Source organism: Sphaeramia orbicularis, chromosome 1 (genome assembly GCF_902148855.1).
Source record: "Sphaeramia orbicularis chromosome 1, fSphaOr1.1, whole genome shotgun sequence".
In the NCBI taxonomy this organism is placed as follows: domain Eukaryota; kingdom Metazoa; phylum Chordata; class Actinopteri; order Kurtiformes; family Apogonidae; genus Sphaeramia; species Sphaeramia orbicularis.
Genome location: NC_043957.1, coordinates 53,297,335 through 53,316,346, shown reverse-complemented (window position 1 = coordinate 53,316,346; position 19,012 = coordinate 53,297,335). Strand labels below are relative to the sequence as shown.

At 39.7% G+C, this 19,012-nt stretch overlaps 2 protein-coding genes across 2 annotated transcripts in view; one reads left to right on the top strand and one right to left on the bottom strand.

The window, feature by feature from the left end:
- Window positions 1-702: 702 nt before the first annotated feature.
- lrpap1 (low density lipoprotein receptor-related protein associated protein 1) lies at window positions 703-13,205 on the top strand. Its single transcript, XM_030141701.1, has 8 exons — window positions 703-1,004; window positions 2,881-3,025; window positions 5,165-5,295; window positions 6,695-6,815; window positions 8,940-9,095; window positions 10,013-10,095; window positions 10,601-10,777; window positions 10,885-13,205. The coding sequence occupies exons 1-8, from the start codon at window positions 843-845 to the stop codon at window positions 10,951-10,953; spliced, it is 1,044 nt and encodes a 347-aa protein (XP_029997561.1). The 5' UTR covers window positions 703-842; the 3' UTR covers window positions 10,954-13,205.
- LOC115417912 (protein Dok-7-like) overlaps window positions 11,329-19,012 on the bottom strand; it is a 30,085-nt gene continuing 22,401 nt past the window's right edge. Inside the window, exons 9-13 of the mRNA XM_030132138.1 lie at window positions 15,536-15,607; window positions 15,353-15,398; window positions 15,117-15,251; window positions 13,338-13,582; window positions 11,329-12,916 (exon numbers count right to left, since the gene is read on the bottom strand). Coding sequence (XP_029987998.1) covers window positions 12,755-12,916; window positions 13,338-13,582; window positions 15,117-15,251; window positions 15,353-15,398; window positions 15,536-15,607 — 660 coding nt within the window. The 3' untranslated portion in view covers window positions 11,329-12,754. The remainder of the gene's footprint in view (window positions 12,917-13,337; window positions 13,583-15,116; window positions 15,252-15,352; window positions 15,399-15,535; window positions 15,608-19,012) is intronic.

The window sequence follows — 19,012 nt, the reverse complement described above, 5'->3', positions numbered from 1 at the left end:
CTATTTTTTTGTTGAGGCGCACCATAAGTGAAAGTCATAGGTTGAACAATGCCTTTCCTGTTCATTTTTTAAAGCAATTGATGTATTCATTGCAAATCTTAACTATCTCCTAAGAGGAAGTGCATTATGTGTTGTTGAATTAACACTGTGCTATCTCCCTACTAATTCTTCATTCACGCCTAAGTAATAACATGTTAACTGTTTAGAATACTACGACTGATAAGAAAAGGCACAGCTTTGCTTTTCAAATTATTATACATGAGGCTTATATTGTGGATAAGATCAAGATGCTTTGTCACGAGCAACAGGAAATTAAACTAAATTGAATTAATAACTAAGTCAGCAAAAATGCACTGCTTATAATGAGTAGGAAAGGTGTCTTGTAAAACTGTACAGATCGGTCCAGTTCTTTCAACAGGTAAATGTTGCACCAAATAAAATACCAGACATAATACAAGGCTATCGACAGCACATTCACAGTCTATGTCTGGATTTGACAAGCATTCAGTCCTGCAAACGCGTGGAGTTTTTCTATTTGTCCAGACTCTTTTTGGATTGTGTTGCCTGGTAACGTTGCTCAGCGGAATTCCAGGAAATGTAGTTCAATGACCTCTTCATCCGCTTACCGAAGAACTCAAGCGTCATAACCTTCAACTACAATACCCATAATGCAAATCTAAGATGTGCCCGCCCCTTTTGAGCACATGACTTCCGGTTTTCCAGTGAACCACAATAACCGCTACATTAGCTGTGTCAACGGAGGAATATTCGTGTAGTCAGTCCTTTTTCTGGCATTTTTTTAGTCTGTCTTTTTTCTGTAAGAGTGTGTTACTGTATTTAACATGAAACTGCAGTGTATAGTCGTCGTTGTGTGTCTCGGAGTGGGCGCTTTGGCCGGTAAATATTCGCGGGAGGTGAACGAGGCCAAACCTGCTGGTAAAGATGGACAGACGGTGGAGTTCAGGATAGCCAAACTGAACCAGGTGTGGGAGAAGGCTCAGAGGGTACGTATGAGAAAAGAACACTGAAAGGAAGCTCAGCTCAGACAGTAGCACTGGCCGTTTGTCAGCTTTATTATCCTTTAGAGTTGCCACAGCAGACACTTGTGCTTGGAAACACACACAGGTGATGTTAATAACATTAATTACTGAGTGATGATGTCCACCTGGGTTTTACTGCTGTAAGGAGTCAAATGTCCACCATAAGGTATGTTTTAGTCCCAGTTAACTTCGGTGGTTTTACAGCACAGCCCAAGTTACATCTATTCTACTGAGTCTAGGAAAATGTGTTGAGTGATACCGAAGTTCAATATATAAGGAATAATGCTATATCTCAGCAGTGCAAATACATTTGACATCTGTTTAAAACTGCTCTGAGAGGCAAATGACAGAATGTTAAATCTTTCTGCTACAGAGCTGAAACAGACATTTTAAGACAAGTTACACTAGTGTAAATAGTTTATGAAACTGTTTTAAGAACCAGTGTTAAAACCAAGTTGTCAGTCAGACAGTCTCCAGACACATCCTGTCTATTCCACCAACTATCTCCTCTCTCCTGGAGGAATCAGTGCATGTCTGTGTGCTACTTTTTTTTTTTTTTACCAGGTTGGTCCCATTGAGATGGGGGATGTCTTTTTCAAGGGACACCTGGCCAAGATGCCAGCAATACAGTCACAGAATTACACTTTATGATAAAAAGCATTTTCCAACACACACACACTCATAAAACAATCAGTTTAAACATTTACGGAGCAACAGCCTTGATTCCAAGGATTTCACTCTCTTTAAAACCATTGAAAAGAATTAGTGTTTGTAGATGAAGCTCAGACTGAAGCTTGTTCCAGGTATCAGGAGCTGAAAACCAAAAAGACTTTGTTCCTAATTCAGTTCTGATCTTTGGAACAAACGGTGTCAAAGTGTCCATTGAGCGGAGATAGTAACTTCCATGTTTCCAGGTTAACAGTGACCATAAATAAGGAAGTCTTCCCAAAATTGCTTTCTATAGTAAAATATACCAGTGACTGAGCTGTCAAGTAGATAACACTGACCAGTTTACTTTTCTATAGAGAACATATTTTATAAGATACACTATTGTTCAGCCATACACTAGTAATCACCTTAAGTTTGGACAATAGCTAGCCCTACTCATTCATGGGACAGCACTCTTCTCTGTACAGTACATCTATGATTTAATTAATACTGTGTAAATTTATACTTTACAAACAAAACAGAAGCTGATGGAGTAAGAAGAAGCTACAAATGTAAATGTGCAGATTTTAAGCTCAAAATGGGGTACATGAGTTGGTGATACAAGCTTTTTAGGAAAATGTTTGCATTTAAGGATTGTAGGGTAGACATTCAGAATGCTTTTTCCTGGTTCCGACAGGAAGCACAGGTGTAATCGTGTCCTTAAAATGGCTTTGTCCCATAGAGCTGGCCTCCTGAGGCAGCAAAAAGGAAGAGAGTCACCATTAATGCTGTTAGTAACATCTGTGCTGTGCCTGCTTTTACAGCCTTAAAGGTTTATAGAGCCAGTCTACTCTTTAAAGACACTACGTAAAGTAGTCTGAGTACAGTGAATGAACTTGTTCCCCCAGGAGACCCTGGTTTACTGGACTGTAATTGTTAGTAACTCAAAATTGAAGCAATAAACTACAAGTTAGTACAAAAGCTCCTGCCAGCTCTATAGAGTAGCATTGACTTCATAATACTATGCATTTGTAAACACCAGAGGACCTCTGTCACTACCAAATATTGAAAACAATGCAGAGTTTATCATATTTTTTTCATTGTCTTTTATGTTAAAATACAGGTTTTAGGTGACATTACATTCTCAGTTCTTCCTTTCTGTGTGACATTATGTTGTTTTGTGGTTCAATAGATGCAGTTGTCACCGGTGCGTCACGCTGAGTTGCACAGTGACCTGAAGATTCAAGAGAAAGATGAGCTGCAGTGGAAGAAGATGAAGGTGGAGGGGCTGGATGAAAACGGAGAGAAAGAAGCACAGCTTCGACGCAACTTTAATGGTGAGACGGCTGCCTCATTCTTAGCCTGTGCTGCCTGAGTGTCATTCCTTTTCAATATAGCTCTGTAAAATACACACTAATTTTAGAATACCAAAGAATATTTCAGTAAAATTACCAGGAATAATTTAAGCCAATAAAATACAAAACAACTGAACATTTAGTTGCAGACTGTGGCCATGGAAGAACCATGTGCTGAATCCTTGTATTGACCCTTGAAATATTGTCTGATTTGGCATCAACTGAAAACCTTACTGTTTTTCACAGAATATTTTAAAAAAACAAAAACAAACATCAAACAACTTCCAGTACTGAAAATTTCAATCAAGGCCACATTCTTTGGAAAACATTTTGTGATCTACTGTACTTCATTAGAATTTTCTATTCTATTGACTATTTTAATACATGTGGGTGTTTTGCTCATGGTAAAGGGCAAATATCCTTGGAATGTATTTCAGTGAAATTATTTCATATTAAAAATACTAATTTCAAGGAATGAAGAGTTCTGAACGAGTAGATTACTCGTAGTAGACTCTACATCCTGCTGCATCCGAGAAGAGAGATTCCCCCCATTCCTAACCCTAAGAGAAAATAAAGGCTTGTATTCACTGAACTATTTCGCTTATGTTATGTTATAAAGATGCCATGCTAAAGGTAGGAGTGCATTTCATGACTGTACTCATCTGATGCATATTCACAAAACAGCCACTGTCCTTAGTTTGTTTTCAGATATCAAAGAGTAGACGGGTACATTTTGAGGCTGGAGCTGCTGTATCAGTGTTAGAGTTGATCTTCAGCCTGGTATTTACAGACAGTGACCCAGACATACACACTGGCCTGTTTTGCTCAGTGTTTCGGGTGGTCAGTGGTCGATGTCATTTCTGGGGAAGCTCAGACACAAGTCCACCGACGTCCAGGCAGAGCAGTCACTCCCTCCTCTGTAGGTGAAATGGAGACTCATTCCACTTCACCCACGAACATTTCTTGAGCTTCTTCTCAATAATATTGTTCTTTGTACCTGCTATATATTTTCTTTTATCAGTTTTTAACCAAGACACAGCATCGTAACACGAAGGTTATTTTTGGTTAATCCCAGTTTTTCATCTAGTTTTTTTTTGACACTACACAGAAAATCACTTGAGTCAACAGCTTCAGGTGAACTTGTAAAATATTTATTATCCAGACTCAGCAGAATTCCATAGATCTCGGTCTGAACAGCCAGCATTTTAAAGTACTTGGGCAATGTTCTTGTGAAGTGTCATAGTTAATGAATGACACTAATCAGGTGAAATGGTGCTGAATTAGCTCATACAGTAAGACCAGCTTTGTTCTGAATGGGTCGAAGAGTGTGTGCTTAAACAAACAAAAATAATGTTTGATGTCAGACATTTACTTGGACAGAGGCTACGGTTATGTTCTCATTTTTGTGTTTTCACAGTGGATTTATCACGATCAGTAAGATAGAAGGTACCTGTATTGGAATAAAAGTGGAAAGTTAGTACCAAGGGGGTGAAACACCAGGATGTTCCTAATTACCCCGCCCCCGGAGGGGGAGGCAAGGGGTATTGTTTTTGGTTTGTTTGTTTCTTTGTTAACACTCTAGCAGCAAAACTATTGGTTGAGTTCATACCCAATTTGGGTTTATAGAGTTCCAGTGACTCAGAATAGATGTGGTTACATTTTGGGAGAAGTAGGTCAAAGTTTTTATGCATTTTTTAAATCTTTTTGTCTTCTTCTCTCATTTACTTACAATGGGCGAAATTTTAAAAGTCTATAAAAACATCAATTTTGTTTCAATTTACTTCCAACTTGACACATATATAGAGGCAGTTGTCACCACATGCATAGACATGATGACATCAGCTGGATCGATGCCAATATAAGCTACCATACGTACGAGGGGTGGGGTTTGTTGTACCTGGCACCACTTGTTAATAAATAAAATCCTGTGTATCACACCTTAGAGCGAAGGAGGGTCATCCCACTATGACATCCAGCTGTTATAGGTTGTTTGCAGGGTGCTGTGTTTGTGGAAGGTACACCAAGTCTCATTTAAGTCCTAAAGTTTAAAAGTAATGAGATACCTTTTCTGTTTTTGTTGTTGTCATGATTATTAACCTCAGTCTTGTGTTACGGTTATAGTGATCCTTGCCAAGTACGGGATGGATGGGAAAAGAGACACCCGGCCCCTGGAGAGCAATTATCTGAAGGACCATGACACCAAAGAGGAAGATATGTTCGCTGATCCCAGATTGAACAAACTCTGGAACAAGGTATGTGAGTGGGTGTGAAAGAGACAGAAATATGTTTGGGTTGGTGCCTTGATTTTCTGCTTGGCTTTTTGTAATGTCTGAGGGGTTTTATGACTCCCTGCTACTGTGACTGGATGAAAGCCTCTGCAGTCACATAAAATGAAGACGGGAACGGAAGTCAGCTAAAAATGTCTTTGCATTTTAAATAAACCCTGCAGGTGCACCAGATGTTGGGCCAGATAACAGTTGGTGAAAAGACTGCGGATACTAGGTTCTCATCCAGCAGCTCCAAAAGTCTGTGAATCATTTCTACACCAGAGAGCAACTGCAGACTAGAGCTTAAAAAAACATTTATTTTTAAAGGCTTACTCTATGCATTTAAAAAAAAAAAAAAAAACAGTTCACAACAGCACTTAAAGCATGACACCTTCGATATAAACAAGCCCAGTATGCAGCTAATTAAGCCAAGGAAATTGAGTAAAAGTTTCATTTGAGCAGAATTTCCCAAATTAGACCATATTTATAGACCAGGACAGAATGTTTTGTGCTGAAAATATGGTACAGACATATTCAAAACTACTGGATGGTGGTGATCTGTATTACTGGATATAGAGATGACCAATTCAGATTTTAATATGTCAACTAGGATTGCATGTGTTTTACAGTTAATGAAAATGGATGGTTATCACATTGTGTGCATATGACTTTCATATGATATTGAGAAATGCACCAAGATGGAAAATTTCAGCTGAGTATCTGTTTCTTCCCTTGACTGCCTGTCACTTATAAACCTCCTGATGATGATGATAAACCTCCCTGGTTCGAACAGGAAATATACAGGCTTCTTATTTTTCAGTTATTTCCAAAAGTAAAACTTGTGTACATAATGAATTAAAAATGGTTTACATTTTAATAAAGTATTTGTTCAACCAAAAACCTCTTCCAATTCCATTACTGTCTAAGGATTATTGTAAAGTACAATAGCAGTAATAATTGTTAAATACTGTGAAATGGCATTTTTTTGAGGCAGTTAATATACTGTGATAATCTCATTCTGCTGCATCCTTAAGGTCAACTAAAAGCAGGCAAATATCAGTAAAATCTCCTTTTCCTTGCCATTCATTGGGTTAATAACAGGCTGATGTCAGGTAACAGTTACCAGTTACTGCTGTGGATCTAAATAATGAGTGTCCCACTCACTGTAAATTAATAGATCTCATTTCACAATGTCGTATTGCCCGTAGGGGATAAATAAAGTTTTCTGAATATGAATCTGAAAGCAATCCAAACATGATGGTGATGCTGACCAAGCACCAATCTGAACTGAATCACAGAGAAAGGTCCCGTCTTCCTTCCAGAATTTGAGAGTGCCAGTTCAGAGGCAGATGCCTGCATTTATCTGGTGTCTGTTCCCCTCCAGGCCGAGAGCTCAGGGAAGTTCTCCAGCGAGGAGCTGATGAACCTGAAGAGAGAGTTTCAGCACCACAAGGACAAGATCCATGAGTACAATATCCTGATGGATACCGTCAGCAGGACGGAGGGTGAGCTGCACTGAGGTGTCACCTCCACTCAACTCTATCAGGGGTTTCTGAGGCTATATTTGTGGCAGGATTCCTGTGGGATCTTAAAAAGTCTTAAAAGTCTTGAACTTACAAATCTTTGTTTAATACCTTAAAAAGTCTTTAAAAGGTATTAAATCTGATATGGTAGGTCTTCACTTATGTTGCCATAAACTTGTAGGCTCTGTTGTGTTTGAATGTGTCTGTTAAATGTCCAAGCTGCAAAGACAGTGACGTTAGTCGACTCAGTTCCACCCGTTCTGACCCAACGATTTATATTGAAATTAGGAACCACTTATCACTAACTTTGCAGCCTCTGATGAGAAATGACTCAGAATGGTGGGAATCAAAGTGCTGGAGTAAATAAACACATTTTCCTAAAATCTAGGAGTCACAAATTTTTGTCCGTATGGCCGTGAAATGGGCATTAAATTCTGTTCTAAGTAGTCTTAAAAAGGTCTTAAATTTAACTTGTACAAACCTGTAGGAACTCTTGTGTGGGTTTTTAAGCTCTGCCTCCTACCTACATGTCACCATCACCATCTGAGTTACACTTGTTTGTCTTTCCCCACTGTTCAGAGTGATATAGTTTAATTTTTCTGGGTTTTTATTTACAGGCTTGTCTGTAGTTACAATGACCCTCGCTGGTCAAATCTGGGATCAAATGAGTTCTGGATATTTTTCAGAAATAAGGTCAGGCAGAGCTGTGGGATACAACCAGGTCTCAAGTCGTGTCTTTAAATCCAGATAACACTACATATGAGAAAATGATCATAATCAAAATAATCATTAATTGCTTCTGTTAACAAATTTAGTTAAACCTTTGCAGCAAAATAAAGCTCACAGTTTAAAGGTAAACCAAGTGCTTTCCATCCTGTCTTTCACTCTGTCCTCTGCTCTGTCAGGACGGTCCATCCGTCTATCCAGTCTTAAGATGATGTGTGTAGGTGTCACAGTATCTGACTGCACACGTTGCTAACCACTGCTCTGTGCTCTATCAGTTCTTGTCACATCACATCAGGCTGTGGGTTTTCCACTGAGCTGACAGACCCAGCTGTGTTTCAGACAGACGGACACACAGAGGACAGACGTGACTGACACTGTGCAGCTGTTTTCATACCACAACTTTGCTGTTTGTGTTCCACCGCGGTGCGTTTCTCTGGGACAAGCCGGGGGTATTTTTCTGCCTGTCTGATGTATTTAGATACTGAGCCAATCACATGTTGCCTTGAAGGAGAGTCAGTGTACACCTCCACACCAGGTTCCCCAGTCTTCATCTCGTCTTCCTCTGCCTTTTCCATTTGATCCAAATGTCGGCTGTTCATTGAATCACTGTGGGTGGAGTTCTGTTGGGCTTCGTCTGCTTTCTTCTCCTTCTTCACTTTTTTCTTGGGTGCGACTGGCAGGAGTCTAATAATAATGTCATATTTATCTGTAAGACCAAGTTCATAGACAGGTTTTCTAATGACAAATTAAATGTATTCTCTGTTACATGCGGCTTAATTTCCCCACCCCCCGAAGGGGAGTAAGGGTATTGTTTTTGGTTAGGTTTGTTTCTGTGTTTGGTTGTTAACACTTAAGCAGCAAAACTATTGGTTGAATTCATACCAAACTGGGTTTATAGATTGCCAGTGACCCAAAATAGATGTCATTACATTTTGGTAAAAGTAGGTCCAAGTTCACATTTTTTAAAAATAAATTTTTAACATCTTTTTTTCCCCCATTTACTTATAATGGGCGAAATTTCATATGTCTATAAAAACATAAATTTTGTTTCAGTTTACTTCAAACTTGGCACATATATAGAGGCAATTAATATGCTGACATCAGCACATGCATAGACATGATGACATCAGCTGGATCAATGCCAAAATAAGCTTACAAACATGCGAGGGGCGGGGTTTGTTGTGCCTGGAACCACTCGTTTAGCGCTTGTATTTGTTCTTCAGTGCTTTAATTGTATCCTGTTGATGTCTTGTGTTTGCTCTTCTCCTCTTTCATTCCTCTTATATATCTATCCTGCCAACCCTGACGGCTCTGACCTCCTAACCTGGCCCATTGCCTCCTCCCTCCTCTGTCCTTCCACTCGGTTGTTTATCTCAACAGAAATCCACAAGAATGTGATCTCTCCCCTGGAGGGCGATGCCAAAGAGCATGTGCTGCACCAGAAGCACACAGAGCTAAAGCAGAAAATGAGAGACCTAAACCAGGGCTTTGAGCGCCTCCGTAAGCTCAGCCACGAGGGCTTCAGCGAAGACAGCGGTGAGGGAACACACACACACACACACACACACATACACACATACACACTCACATCTCCTCTGCATTTATCTCATCAGTCTAATCACTGGGATTTGGAACCATAACAACACCCTCAGCCGTATCACAGCTGCTGAGTGATACACTCGTGCTTTAAGTGGTTTGTCCTTTTTGTGTCATATTGAAAATAGCGTTAAAATGGAAAGTACAAGGAAAAACAAGTGGTTACTTAAAGAGCCTACAGCGCTGTGTCCATCTAGTGATGCAAATCGTCTTATCCTTGTATTAATTTAAATAAAAAGCATTCATTTCTCTCTCAGTTGAATATTTTCCTTTTTAACACTCCATTCTCTGCTGCTGCACACACACACACACACACACACACACACACTTCGCTGCCTTTTGTAGAGTGTATTGCAGAGTGGGTGTGGAGTCTCAGTTGTACAGGTTTCCTTGAAGGTGATGATGCTTCTGCTGATTCATACCGACTCCAACACCTCCGCAATTTCCTTCCCCTTCAGGTTGTTTCTCAGCTACCTGTTCTCATCCTCCCCTCATCTCCTGCCTCCGATTGCATAAAACAGCCTTAAACTTGTGTGCTGTTGTCACACACACAGCAGCTTTTTAGGAGTAGTGAAGATAAAGCCATGGCACATTTCAGACTGAGATATGAAGGTGTTGTTTTGCTCTGGTCCTGTTGTGTGTGTGTGTGTGTGTGTGTGTGTGCGTGTGTGTGTGTGTGTGTGAAATGAGTGACAGGCTGGGTGGTCAGTTGTTGTGATGGTATCTAAGCGAACAGATGCTGTTTGTGCTCCTCTTTAAAGTGTGTTCCATGTTGCGTCTGCCTGCACCGCTGACGCTCCAGTCTCCTCACACTGTTTATCAATTCATCTCTCTCTCTGTTTGATCTTCCTCCGTAGAGTTTCGGGAACCCCGTGTGATTGAACTATGGGAGGCTGCAAAAAGAGCCAACCTCAGCGAGGATGAGCTGGACTCTCTCAAGGTAGCTCTTGCATGTCTTTTCTGATAGCTTTTGGACACTTGATTCTTTAACAAATTTAGCACTGAATAACACTTTGTCCTAAGTCGACCTCCTAGAATGGACACTTTTGAATCTTTTAATTCAAGAGCCTTTTTGCCACCAGTTATTCTAACTTTTGTAGTGTGCTTAGCAGACTGCATCTCATTCTGATTATATTTTCTGCATTGCGCATTTTAAATTCTGAAGTATTTTACTCTGCCCTTTCTCATTGCGTTGTTTTTAGCCTTTGTTCTGCCTGCACTATTAGAGTGAACTCAATTTCAATTTTTTTTTTTAAGATATCGGTCTTGAAGATAAGATCGTGTGCCAGAGGGGAACATTCATCTCCACTTCTCACTGTGACATTTCCTGTGTAGTCTCCAATTGAGATGCATATCTATTCCCTTGTGCAGCTGTGCATGTAATTGAAGGTGAGCTGAACTTCCACCCCTGTGTGTTTGCTGCCCTCCTTTTCTCTGTCATACAGGAGGAGCTGCATCACTTTGAGACAAAGGTGGAGAAGCACAGCCATTACCAGGAGCAGCTAGAGCTGTCCCACCAGAAACTACGACATGTGGAGGCTTTAGGAGACAAAGAGCACATCAAGAGGAACCAGGAAAAGTACAACACACTGGCAGAGAAGACACGCGAGATTGGTTACAAGGTGAGTAGAGACTAATGATACTGCAGAACAGTCAAAGAATCAAACATAAAACTCCTGAAAAAGGCAACGAAATATAAATGACACTGACAACTGTGTTTTGATTTCAGATGAAGAAACATATGCAGGATTTGAACAACAAGATCTCTCGTCAGGGACTCGAGCACAATGAGCTGTGAGCGGTTTAGCTGATGGTCACATCAGTGAAGGTTGGATGAACTGAAGGAACTGCCTCCCAAAGCCAAACCACACACAACCTGCACTGGGTACCCCATTCCTATTGAACTACTGTACAAGAATCAATGTTTTCCATTGCTGGTTTTCTACTTTTCTAGTATTAATAGTTGATTTGATCACTGAATGAATGGATGAATGGTGATTTGTAAGTATTATGAACATGAGATTTCTCTAGGAAGTCGCGTACTGAGTATTGGGAAAGATGCTCCATCTGAACAGTTTAACAGACATGAGGGCACACATTAGTCTGGTACTTATTTGCTTTATTTTATTCACATCTAATGACGGGTAAGAGTACGAGAAATGTCTAGTTTAAAAAAAAAAACAAAACATAGATGTTCTGTCATGAAGCCAAACTGTGTGGGTGGTGCGTGAGTGATGGCCAGCAGCAGATGATGTGGTTTGGCTGCTGAGTGCTGGTTCAGGTCTTGGAGAATGGCCAACCAACCGCATCCTCTGAGTCCAGTTCGTGGGTTTATTGGCACACTAATGGTCAGACAATTTGTCTACACCCATCTGTCACGAGCTGTGAATCCTATACTACACAGGCTGTTACCGATATAGAATTGAAATACAATAGTGTTACTTAAGATGATGAACCAACTACACATCCAGTGAAAGAACTCTTCAACACTGAGCTGAAAATTTAGCAGCAACCTTTTAATATTCAGTAACATAGGTGCCAACAACATACAAAGGTTAATATTTTAAAAATAGAGATATCATTAATTCATATGTAATGGCATAAACAAAAGCAGGTAGTATTTACAAGCAGTCCAACTGATTTCAACAACTGTCTTGGTAAAGTTCCTCCTCACTGCCTCAGACACACTGGTGATGAGCAGCCACCATAAAAATAAGTTAGAGTCAAATATTGGACAATTTGTCTCGATGATATGATGAGGGAGGTGAGAAATGGGAACACACAGCGTGCTTTTCTATTTATCAATTCCTACCCTCTCACCGACCAGATGCATTGATTACAGAGATGAATAATGTTTGTTGCTGGCTGATTACTCAGTCATGTCCTGCTAGGGCCACATGAGGCTGGATTAATATAATTTGCACCTGAGGTATAACTCTAAGCTGCTTATCAATCGAAGGCTTTTAAGCTCTGATGTGGAATGATAGCCGAGCAGGCAGGGACTCTTACAGTCGATTAGGAGGCATCAGTGCAATGAGGGGGCTTAATCTCACTGTGTGACAAATCACTTGAATTTTAACAATGGCAGTTCATGACCTCTTCCTGTAACTGTCAGCAAATAGAAAAGCAGAGCAAAAGTAAGTATAGCCACATAGAAGCAGATCCAGGTGAACAAATTACAGTCTGATGATTTGACAATATACAATGTGTCTCTAGACTCTGTTTGGTGCCAATCCATTTTATTTATGTCCCTCGGTAAGCATTAGTGCCATGCAGCCAAAACAAAGTCACACAGGACAAAACTAATTTAACAAGAATTATGAGCAAATTAATTTAAGAAGAACTGAATGTGGTAAAAACGGTACACACACATAACACAAATGTTTACACTGAAAGAGTTAAGTTGGCAGCTGATTTTCTATTATCCTCTTAGTGGAATGGATTGTTTAGTGGGAATCTCTGTACCCTGGCAGACCTGTGGGTGTTCAGTATGACAGTGACTGGGATGACGCAGAGTTCCATTTGAACATTAGCTTATTCAGAGAGAAGGACAGAACCGGCACAGAAAAGGATTTTGAAATATCATCCAGTTTGAAAAGTCACTTAGGCGACCCTCGCAGCTTGCTCTCCAGCTGACTCAGTCTGTCCTCCCTGCCCTGAATATGCTCCGCCCCCACCCTCTGAGCTGTTTCCATGGCAGTGCTGTCAAGGTGGGCATACCTGATGGAGTCGTCCTCTGGGAAATCAGGCGGGAAAGCAAAGAAACAAAGTCATCATTAAGGTTTACCATATGCATGAAACATGCTTCTGGGTAGGTCCAATTAATCTTTACAGTACTGAGTATGTTTAGTGTTAAATTACTTTGAATTAAGACCTTCACTTTTCCATTTCATACGAAGGAATTTTAATGCATTAAAACTGTGCAGATGATCAGTGTTTTAAATTGATTCCATTTCAGTCTAAAATGTCATTATGCCTTACAGATCATACTCTAACAACTAAATGAGAATTCTTGTGTTATTCATGAATAAATTGTTTTTTAACATTCAATTGGTGTGTGCATGTGTCTTGAAGTCAAATGGAATGAACATTTTTTTTATATTACGCAAATGAAAGTAGCAATAGCAATACTGTCTGAAGCAACTATCAAACTATTCCAAGTTATGATGCAGAGGATGTGACTTTTAATTGAAAGGCCTGAGATGAAGAGGAAAACAGCTGAGTGTTACCTCTGCCAGTGCTGTCAAGTCTGGACACTGGAGCTGAGCTGGGAGTCTGCAGGTCCAGCTCTGTGTACAGGAGCTCTCTGCTAGCTTTAGCCAGCAGAGGGCTGATGGGGATGTTGACATAATGAACAGTGTTGTCTGTACGAAGCCCGGTGTCCAAGGAGACGGAGCAGAAAGCATTACTTTGAGTCTGGAACATACCTGAGGGAAACATCCAAAAGGAGCGTCATGTTCAGGCCACATCTAATAGGATACAAACCTTGAATACGACATCTGTGTTGGAGAAACGTCATTCCTTAATAGCTGTGTCTGGCATCTCAAAACAATACAAGATAAGAGTTTGACATTAAAGTAGCATGGGACAGTGGGTTATCACCACTGACACTGAAAATCTGAAGTGACAGTTTACTTGTAAAGATGAGTGGGTGTATTAAGGTTTACTCACAGTATGGTTTACCTGTACTGCAGTTGCATACTGTGAATTTTGTACATATTAAGAATTCATTTTTAATCCTTTTCAATTTTTTTTCTATTGTAGTTTTACTCTACCCTACTTACGGTTCACATATTATATTTTAGATTTTATTCTTTATCTTCTTACGCTAAGATCTGGGTAACTACATTTCATTCTATCATGTACCATTGATCAAATGACAATAAAACCGAGTGATAAAAAAATCTATCATCCAGCTGCCGTACAGGTAAAGAGTTCCCAGATTTTACAGGTGTTTATCAATCTGAACTTATGCATGTACAATTATGTATCTGGACAGTTGTGAGCGTATTTCTTGGATAACTGGGAGTGTTTTTTTTTTTTACTTTTATAGACCTAACTTGCTCAAACAAATCAAAATAGTAATTTTTTTACATTTTCTATATGCCCCATCTTTTGTACCATCAAACCAGCAGCCAACTAGTGGCTCATTTGTGAAGATTTCCCATAAAAGAAGTGGCATTTTATTTGCTGTCCAGTACAAATTCTTGTTTTATGTCTTTTCATTCTCATGAAGCAGCCACAAGTAATGACATGAAATTTAATACAGGGTTCCCACGGGGCCTTAAAAAGTCTTAAAAGTTTTGAATTTGCAAATCTGCATTTAATACCTTAAAAAAGCCTTTAAAGGTATTAAATTCGATATGGTAGGTCTTACGTTATGTTGCCATAAACTTATTCTCTGTATAGTGTTTAAATGTGTCCAAGCTACAATGAAATTAATGTTAGTCTACCAACCTGACAATTTATATAGATATTAGGAACCAATTATTGCAAACTTTGCAGCCCCCGGTGAGAAGTGACTCAGAATGGTGGGAATCAAGGCGTTAGAGTAAATAAATACAGTTGCAGAAAAAATTATAAGACCATCAAAAGTCATCTAAAACAATGGTTATGCAATCAAGTACTAACTCCAGTGTGTATCATGTGACTAAAACAGGCAGAAAAGAAAACATGGAATGCCTAAAAGCACTGTTTTTGTCAGTACAATGCCATAGATATTGATGTAAGAACTGAAGTGATTTTGGTTATTATCAAGAAAACATGGAAAATGGATAGATATCAGCTCTGAAATTAAACTCTTATGAGCTGTTTTTGTTGTTCTCATATTTGTCCAAACAAGTGTACCTTTAGTTGTACCAGGCATTAAAATGAACAAGAACTTGAAGAAAACAAGGGGTGGTCTAATAATTTTTTCCACGACTGTAGGAGGGAGTAATTCCGTTATCAGAAGGTTCTTACTACAGGCTGCTGTGGGTCTGACGGGCAGAGCTGGTGGAACAGGCCGTGGCAGACAGGGCATGGATGTCTCCAGATGAGCCGTCACATTACCAGCAGCACCACAGTCATGTTCACCTGTCGGACAGAGAGCAGCATCTGAAAGCAGAAGAGTTCCAAATCAGTGTTGGATGTTTATACTTGTTCTGTTCAGACAACGGTGGTGAAACAATTAGAAACCTGGGCATGAACCTACACACCTCGTTCATATGCAGGAGATGACGGCTCTGAGGCACAATTTGTAACCTGCAAAACAAGTCAAAACACTTTATGGAGTGGCTTTAAAATGCTAAATAAGCTGCTACACATTTCCATTTTGTCCTATCTAAATTTACATCAGGTCTTTTTTTTCCTTGGTCGTTACCAGACAGATAGAAGCTCACCTGTGTCAAACATTTGTTCCTGGCTGACCGCCACTGCTCTGGTGTAACGTAGTTGTCTGAACCGTGACTGCACTGGAAGGGGACACAGCAGAGGTTAGACTGTTAAGATTCATTTGTTACAGTAACATTTTACCAGTTTTATTGGGTTTTAAATGGGAATATAACAACTTTAAGTACTGAAAAAATTGGGAGAAACTTACAGGGGTCATATTTTGCTAAACCCACTTTTATTAGTCTTTGGTTAACTTATTTGTGTATTTGGACCCTTATAGTTCATAAAGTTTAAATTTGAACCCTCCAGGTGCTGCAAACCTATCTTTATATTCATTCTGGCAAAAATCGAGTGGATTTCTGCGACCTGTTTTAATTCCTTCTTAATTTGTTACGTCTATACCTAGTTACGTCACGACATTGGCACATATAAGGTCAAGACTTCCGAAGAACATTTCTCCGAGTACGACATAATTATTTATCAGCAGCAGCGGTTGCAGTTCATACTGAAAATATGTCCAAACTTAGAGCCAATTACTTAAAATGTTCAGTTGTTGGTTGAATGGGACAGAACAGCACAGCCAACAACCTGGAGGGGGTGGGGCTTGAAGTGGCTCATGTACATTTAAAGGGCCAGCGCTCAAAACGACCTTTCTGGTGTCATTACTCAGAAATATGAATAAAATAGAATGCTGAGAATGGAGGGTCTAAGGATGGGGGATGCCCGAGACATTAATCCATCTCTTTCATCTACTGTTTGACTGTTGTTTCTTTTCACATCCAACTAATTCTGTAAAGCCCTGTGGGGCAACCTTGTAGTGATACAGGGCTCTACAAATAAAACTGAAATGAACTGAAACAGGGTTGAAGATGGACCTGTGAAGTTGAATTAATGAAGAATTCAGACCCAAGCATAGCATTTACAGTTTATGTAGACCACAGGGAAATGTTTTAAAATGCATAATTACATTAAAAAAAAGCAAAATATCACTCCTGTAAAGCAATGGACAAAGAAAGCCAAATTAATAAGGTGAGATAAGGAACTGAGGGGTTGTTAAGTGATAAAGGGAAGGCAGTACAGAGCTGACGTGTAGAGGTGGACACACCAGATAAAGGGGCCTGGGTCAGACTTACAGTTTCCATTATGTATTCTCTCCACACCTTGGATAAAACATTGTAAACACAAGCTCCAGGACTGATCTGTCACACGGTATGTTTCTCTGGTTATAATAAACCTTGTGGAATCATGAATTATGTCATTACCCAACTGAAGGAGGGTGTATTCTACCACCCTGAACAGTAAATAAATGATGAATTAACAAAACTCATTTGAGCTCCGTACAACAGTAGTCTCCTCCTCTGTGTGGGTTTCTGTGAGTTTCATCACTTCCCATTAACTTTTCTCTCTGCCCTTTTGCTCTCTATCTTTCCTCACACACGCTGTATAATAACACACACTCCTCCACAAGCTGTCAGAAATCACAAGACATGCTGCTTCCGCTCCTGTTCTGATGGTAATTTGCTCACTACAAGGGGGAAGCGCTTTTCACAACCTATCACAAAATTAATTAGACACCATGTGAAGAAGTGTCTTCTGAAGGCTTTTGAGGCGTTTAAGGCTTAAAGGGACAAGGCTAACAGCTGTAGACAGGGTTCTGATGGAATCTAACACCTAATTTTTATTATTGTTTTTATATGGTTGTGTGGCGCAGTGGGTAATACCATAGTCAGCGGGGGTGGGGTTTGACTCACTGTCGTCTGTCAGGTGTTGGACACTTCACTCCATGTTTCTGTGTCCCATTTGTTGGTAAAGGACAAAGGACAAAGTCACTTTGACCAGAGGCTAAACTGTCCCTATGAGGACTGAGAGGCACGCAGTGAATTCAGGAGGAAGGAAACTCACCTCACATATGAACAGACTGAATAAACGGACTCTTAAATGCTACAGTGATCATTGTGTAAATATTGTGCGTCTGTGGTTCTGCTGACTCTACATCTTTGTGCAGTACTTCCACTGTGGGCTCAGCACAGCATTCTGCTATGTATCCACCTTCTATAGGAGCCTTTAAAGCAGTGACTACAGTAAATCACATAAAGAAAAGCAGCTACCCAAGTGACTCATTAGAATGAATAGCAAGTAGCAGGATTATGAGAGGCCATATAATTGCTCCTTGAGCTGCTGAAGCCTCTGCTGCAAACACTGTAAAAGTATGTAATTTGGTGAGGGCAAAAGTTAAAATGACAGCATGAACACACGGGTCAAAGCAAAGTAGAGCCTTCTGTCTGACTGAAACACACCTAATGGGTAATTTGTCAAACAGTACAACCTATGGCCTCTAAAAGCCCGACAGGTTACATCAACGTCTCCACAGTATGGATAAAAAAAAACCTCATTTATAAGCTTTCATATAATTTGTTTTGCCCTCTTGCACATACTCTGAAAGTTCCATTTCTAATAAATAATAGTTTTACTTATATAAATGTTTATTTCATCAACTTCCATCATTATGCTACACAACAGCAACCCACAGAGAAAGACATGACTGATACAGATATAGGTTATACTCATTTCAATAATTATAGCACCCATTCCCCTTTATGATTTTCAGAACAGTGTATGTGTAGTATATGGTATAATTGTGACATAGTGGTGAAGTTGCATCCTACTGAATACCCCACACACCCTTTACTACAGCGGGCTCAAAAACCCCACTAGTGCCTTGTTGGGACCGGTGTTTGTTATGTCCACTGTGGGATAATGGTGATGATAATGCACCTAAGACAACTATTCATTCGTGTGAAACTTTAATAAAGATTAATATTCACATGAATATTCAACATCCTTTCATGTGTTTCAGGAGACAGTTACCCTGTTATTGTTCAAAGTCCTGAGTACTTATTGGGAGATAAATGAAATACTATAGGAGCTCGTCATAAACCACAATCTAAGCAGTTTCTCCCTGAGTTGTTTCAACATTTATATGCTTAACTCTGACAGCTGCTGATAACCTCTACATCACTTGCCCTCATCTATCTTCTGTCCACATTCCCAACGCCCAAACAGTATTTCTGCCTCAAAGCTTATTACAACAAAAGATAGTCAAAGTTAAAGAAAAGCCCATTTATTAAGTCAAGACTAAAAATGAAAACCACAGTGGATTTAATAATGCAAGCACTTATACCAGCTCTTGAGTTGCTCCCACAGATGCTAATCTCTGCTCAGTGTAAGTGATTTGTTAAATGATTTGCAAACATTTCCTTTTATTTCATCTCAAATTTAATGCAAATATTAGCTCAGAGTCCCAAAGAAAGGCTGAAAGCTTTCTATGAAGAGCCTCGCTTAGAAAATGATGAAAGTCTGTTTACATCCTCAGATTGGACTGAATTATAATACAATTAACCAAATCTCCACTGGGCAGACTATTAAACACATATTCTGTTCCATACTAATATAAAGTTTAAAGTCCTTATTTGACTCAAAGGATG

Excerpts from the sequence above, each read along its gene's own strand:
- lrpap1 (XM_030141701.1), top strand. The coding sequence starts at position 843 with ATGAAACTGCAGTGTATAGTCGTCGTTGTGTGTCTCGGAGTGGGCGCT. Across the intron at positions 1,005-2,880 it reads TGTGGGAGAAGGCTCAGAGG|ATGCAGTTGTCACCGGTGCG; the intron begins GTACGTATGAGA and ends GTGGTTCAATAG. Across the intron at positions 9,096-10,012 it reads GGGCTTCAGCGAAGACAGCG|AGTTTCGGGAACCCCGTGTG; the intron begins GTGAGGGAACAC and ends CTTCCTCCGTAG.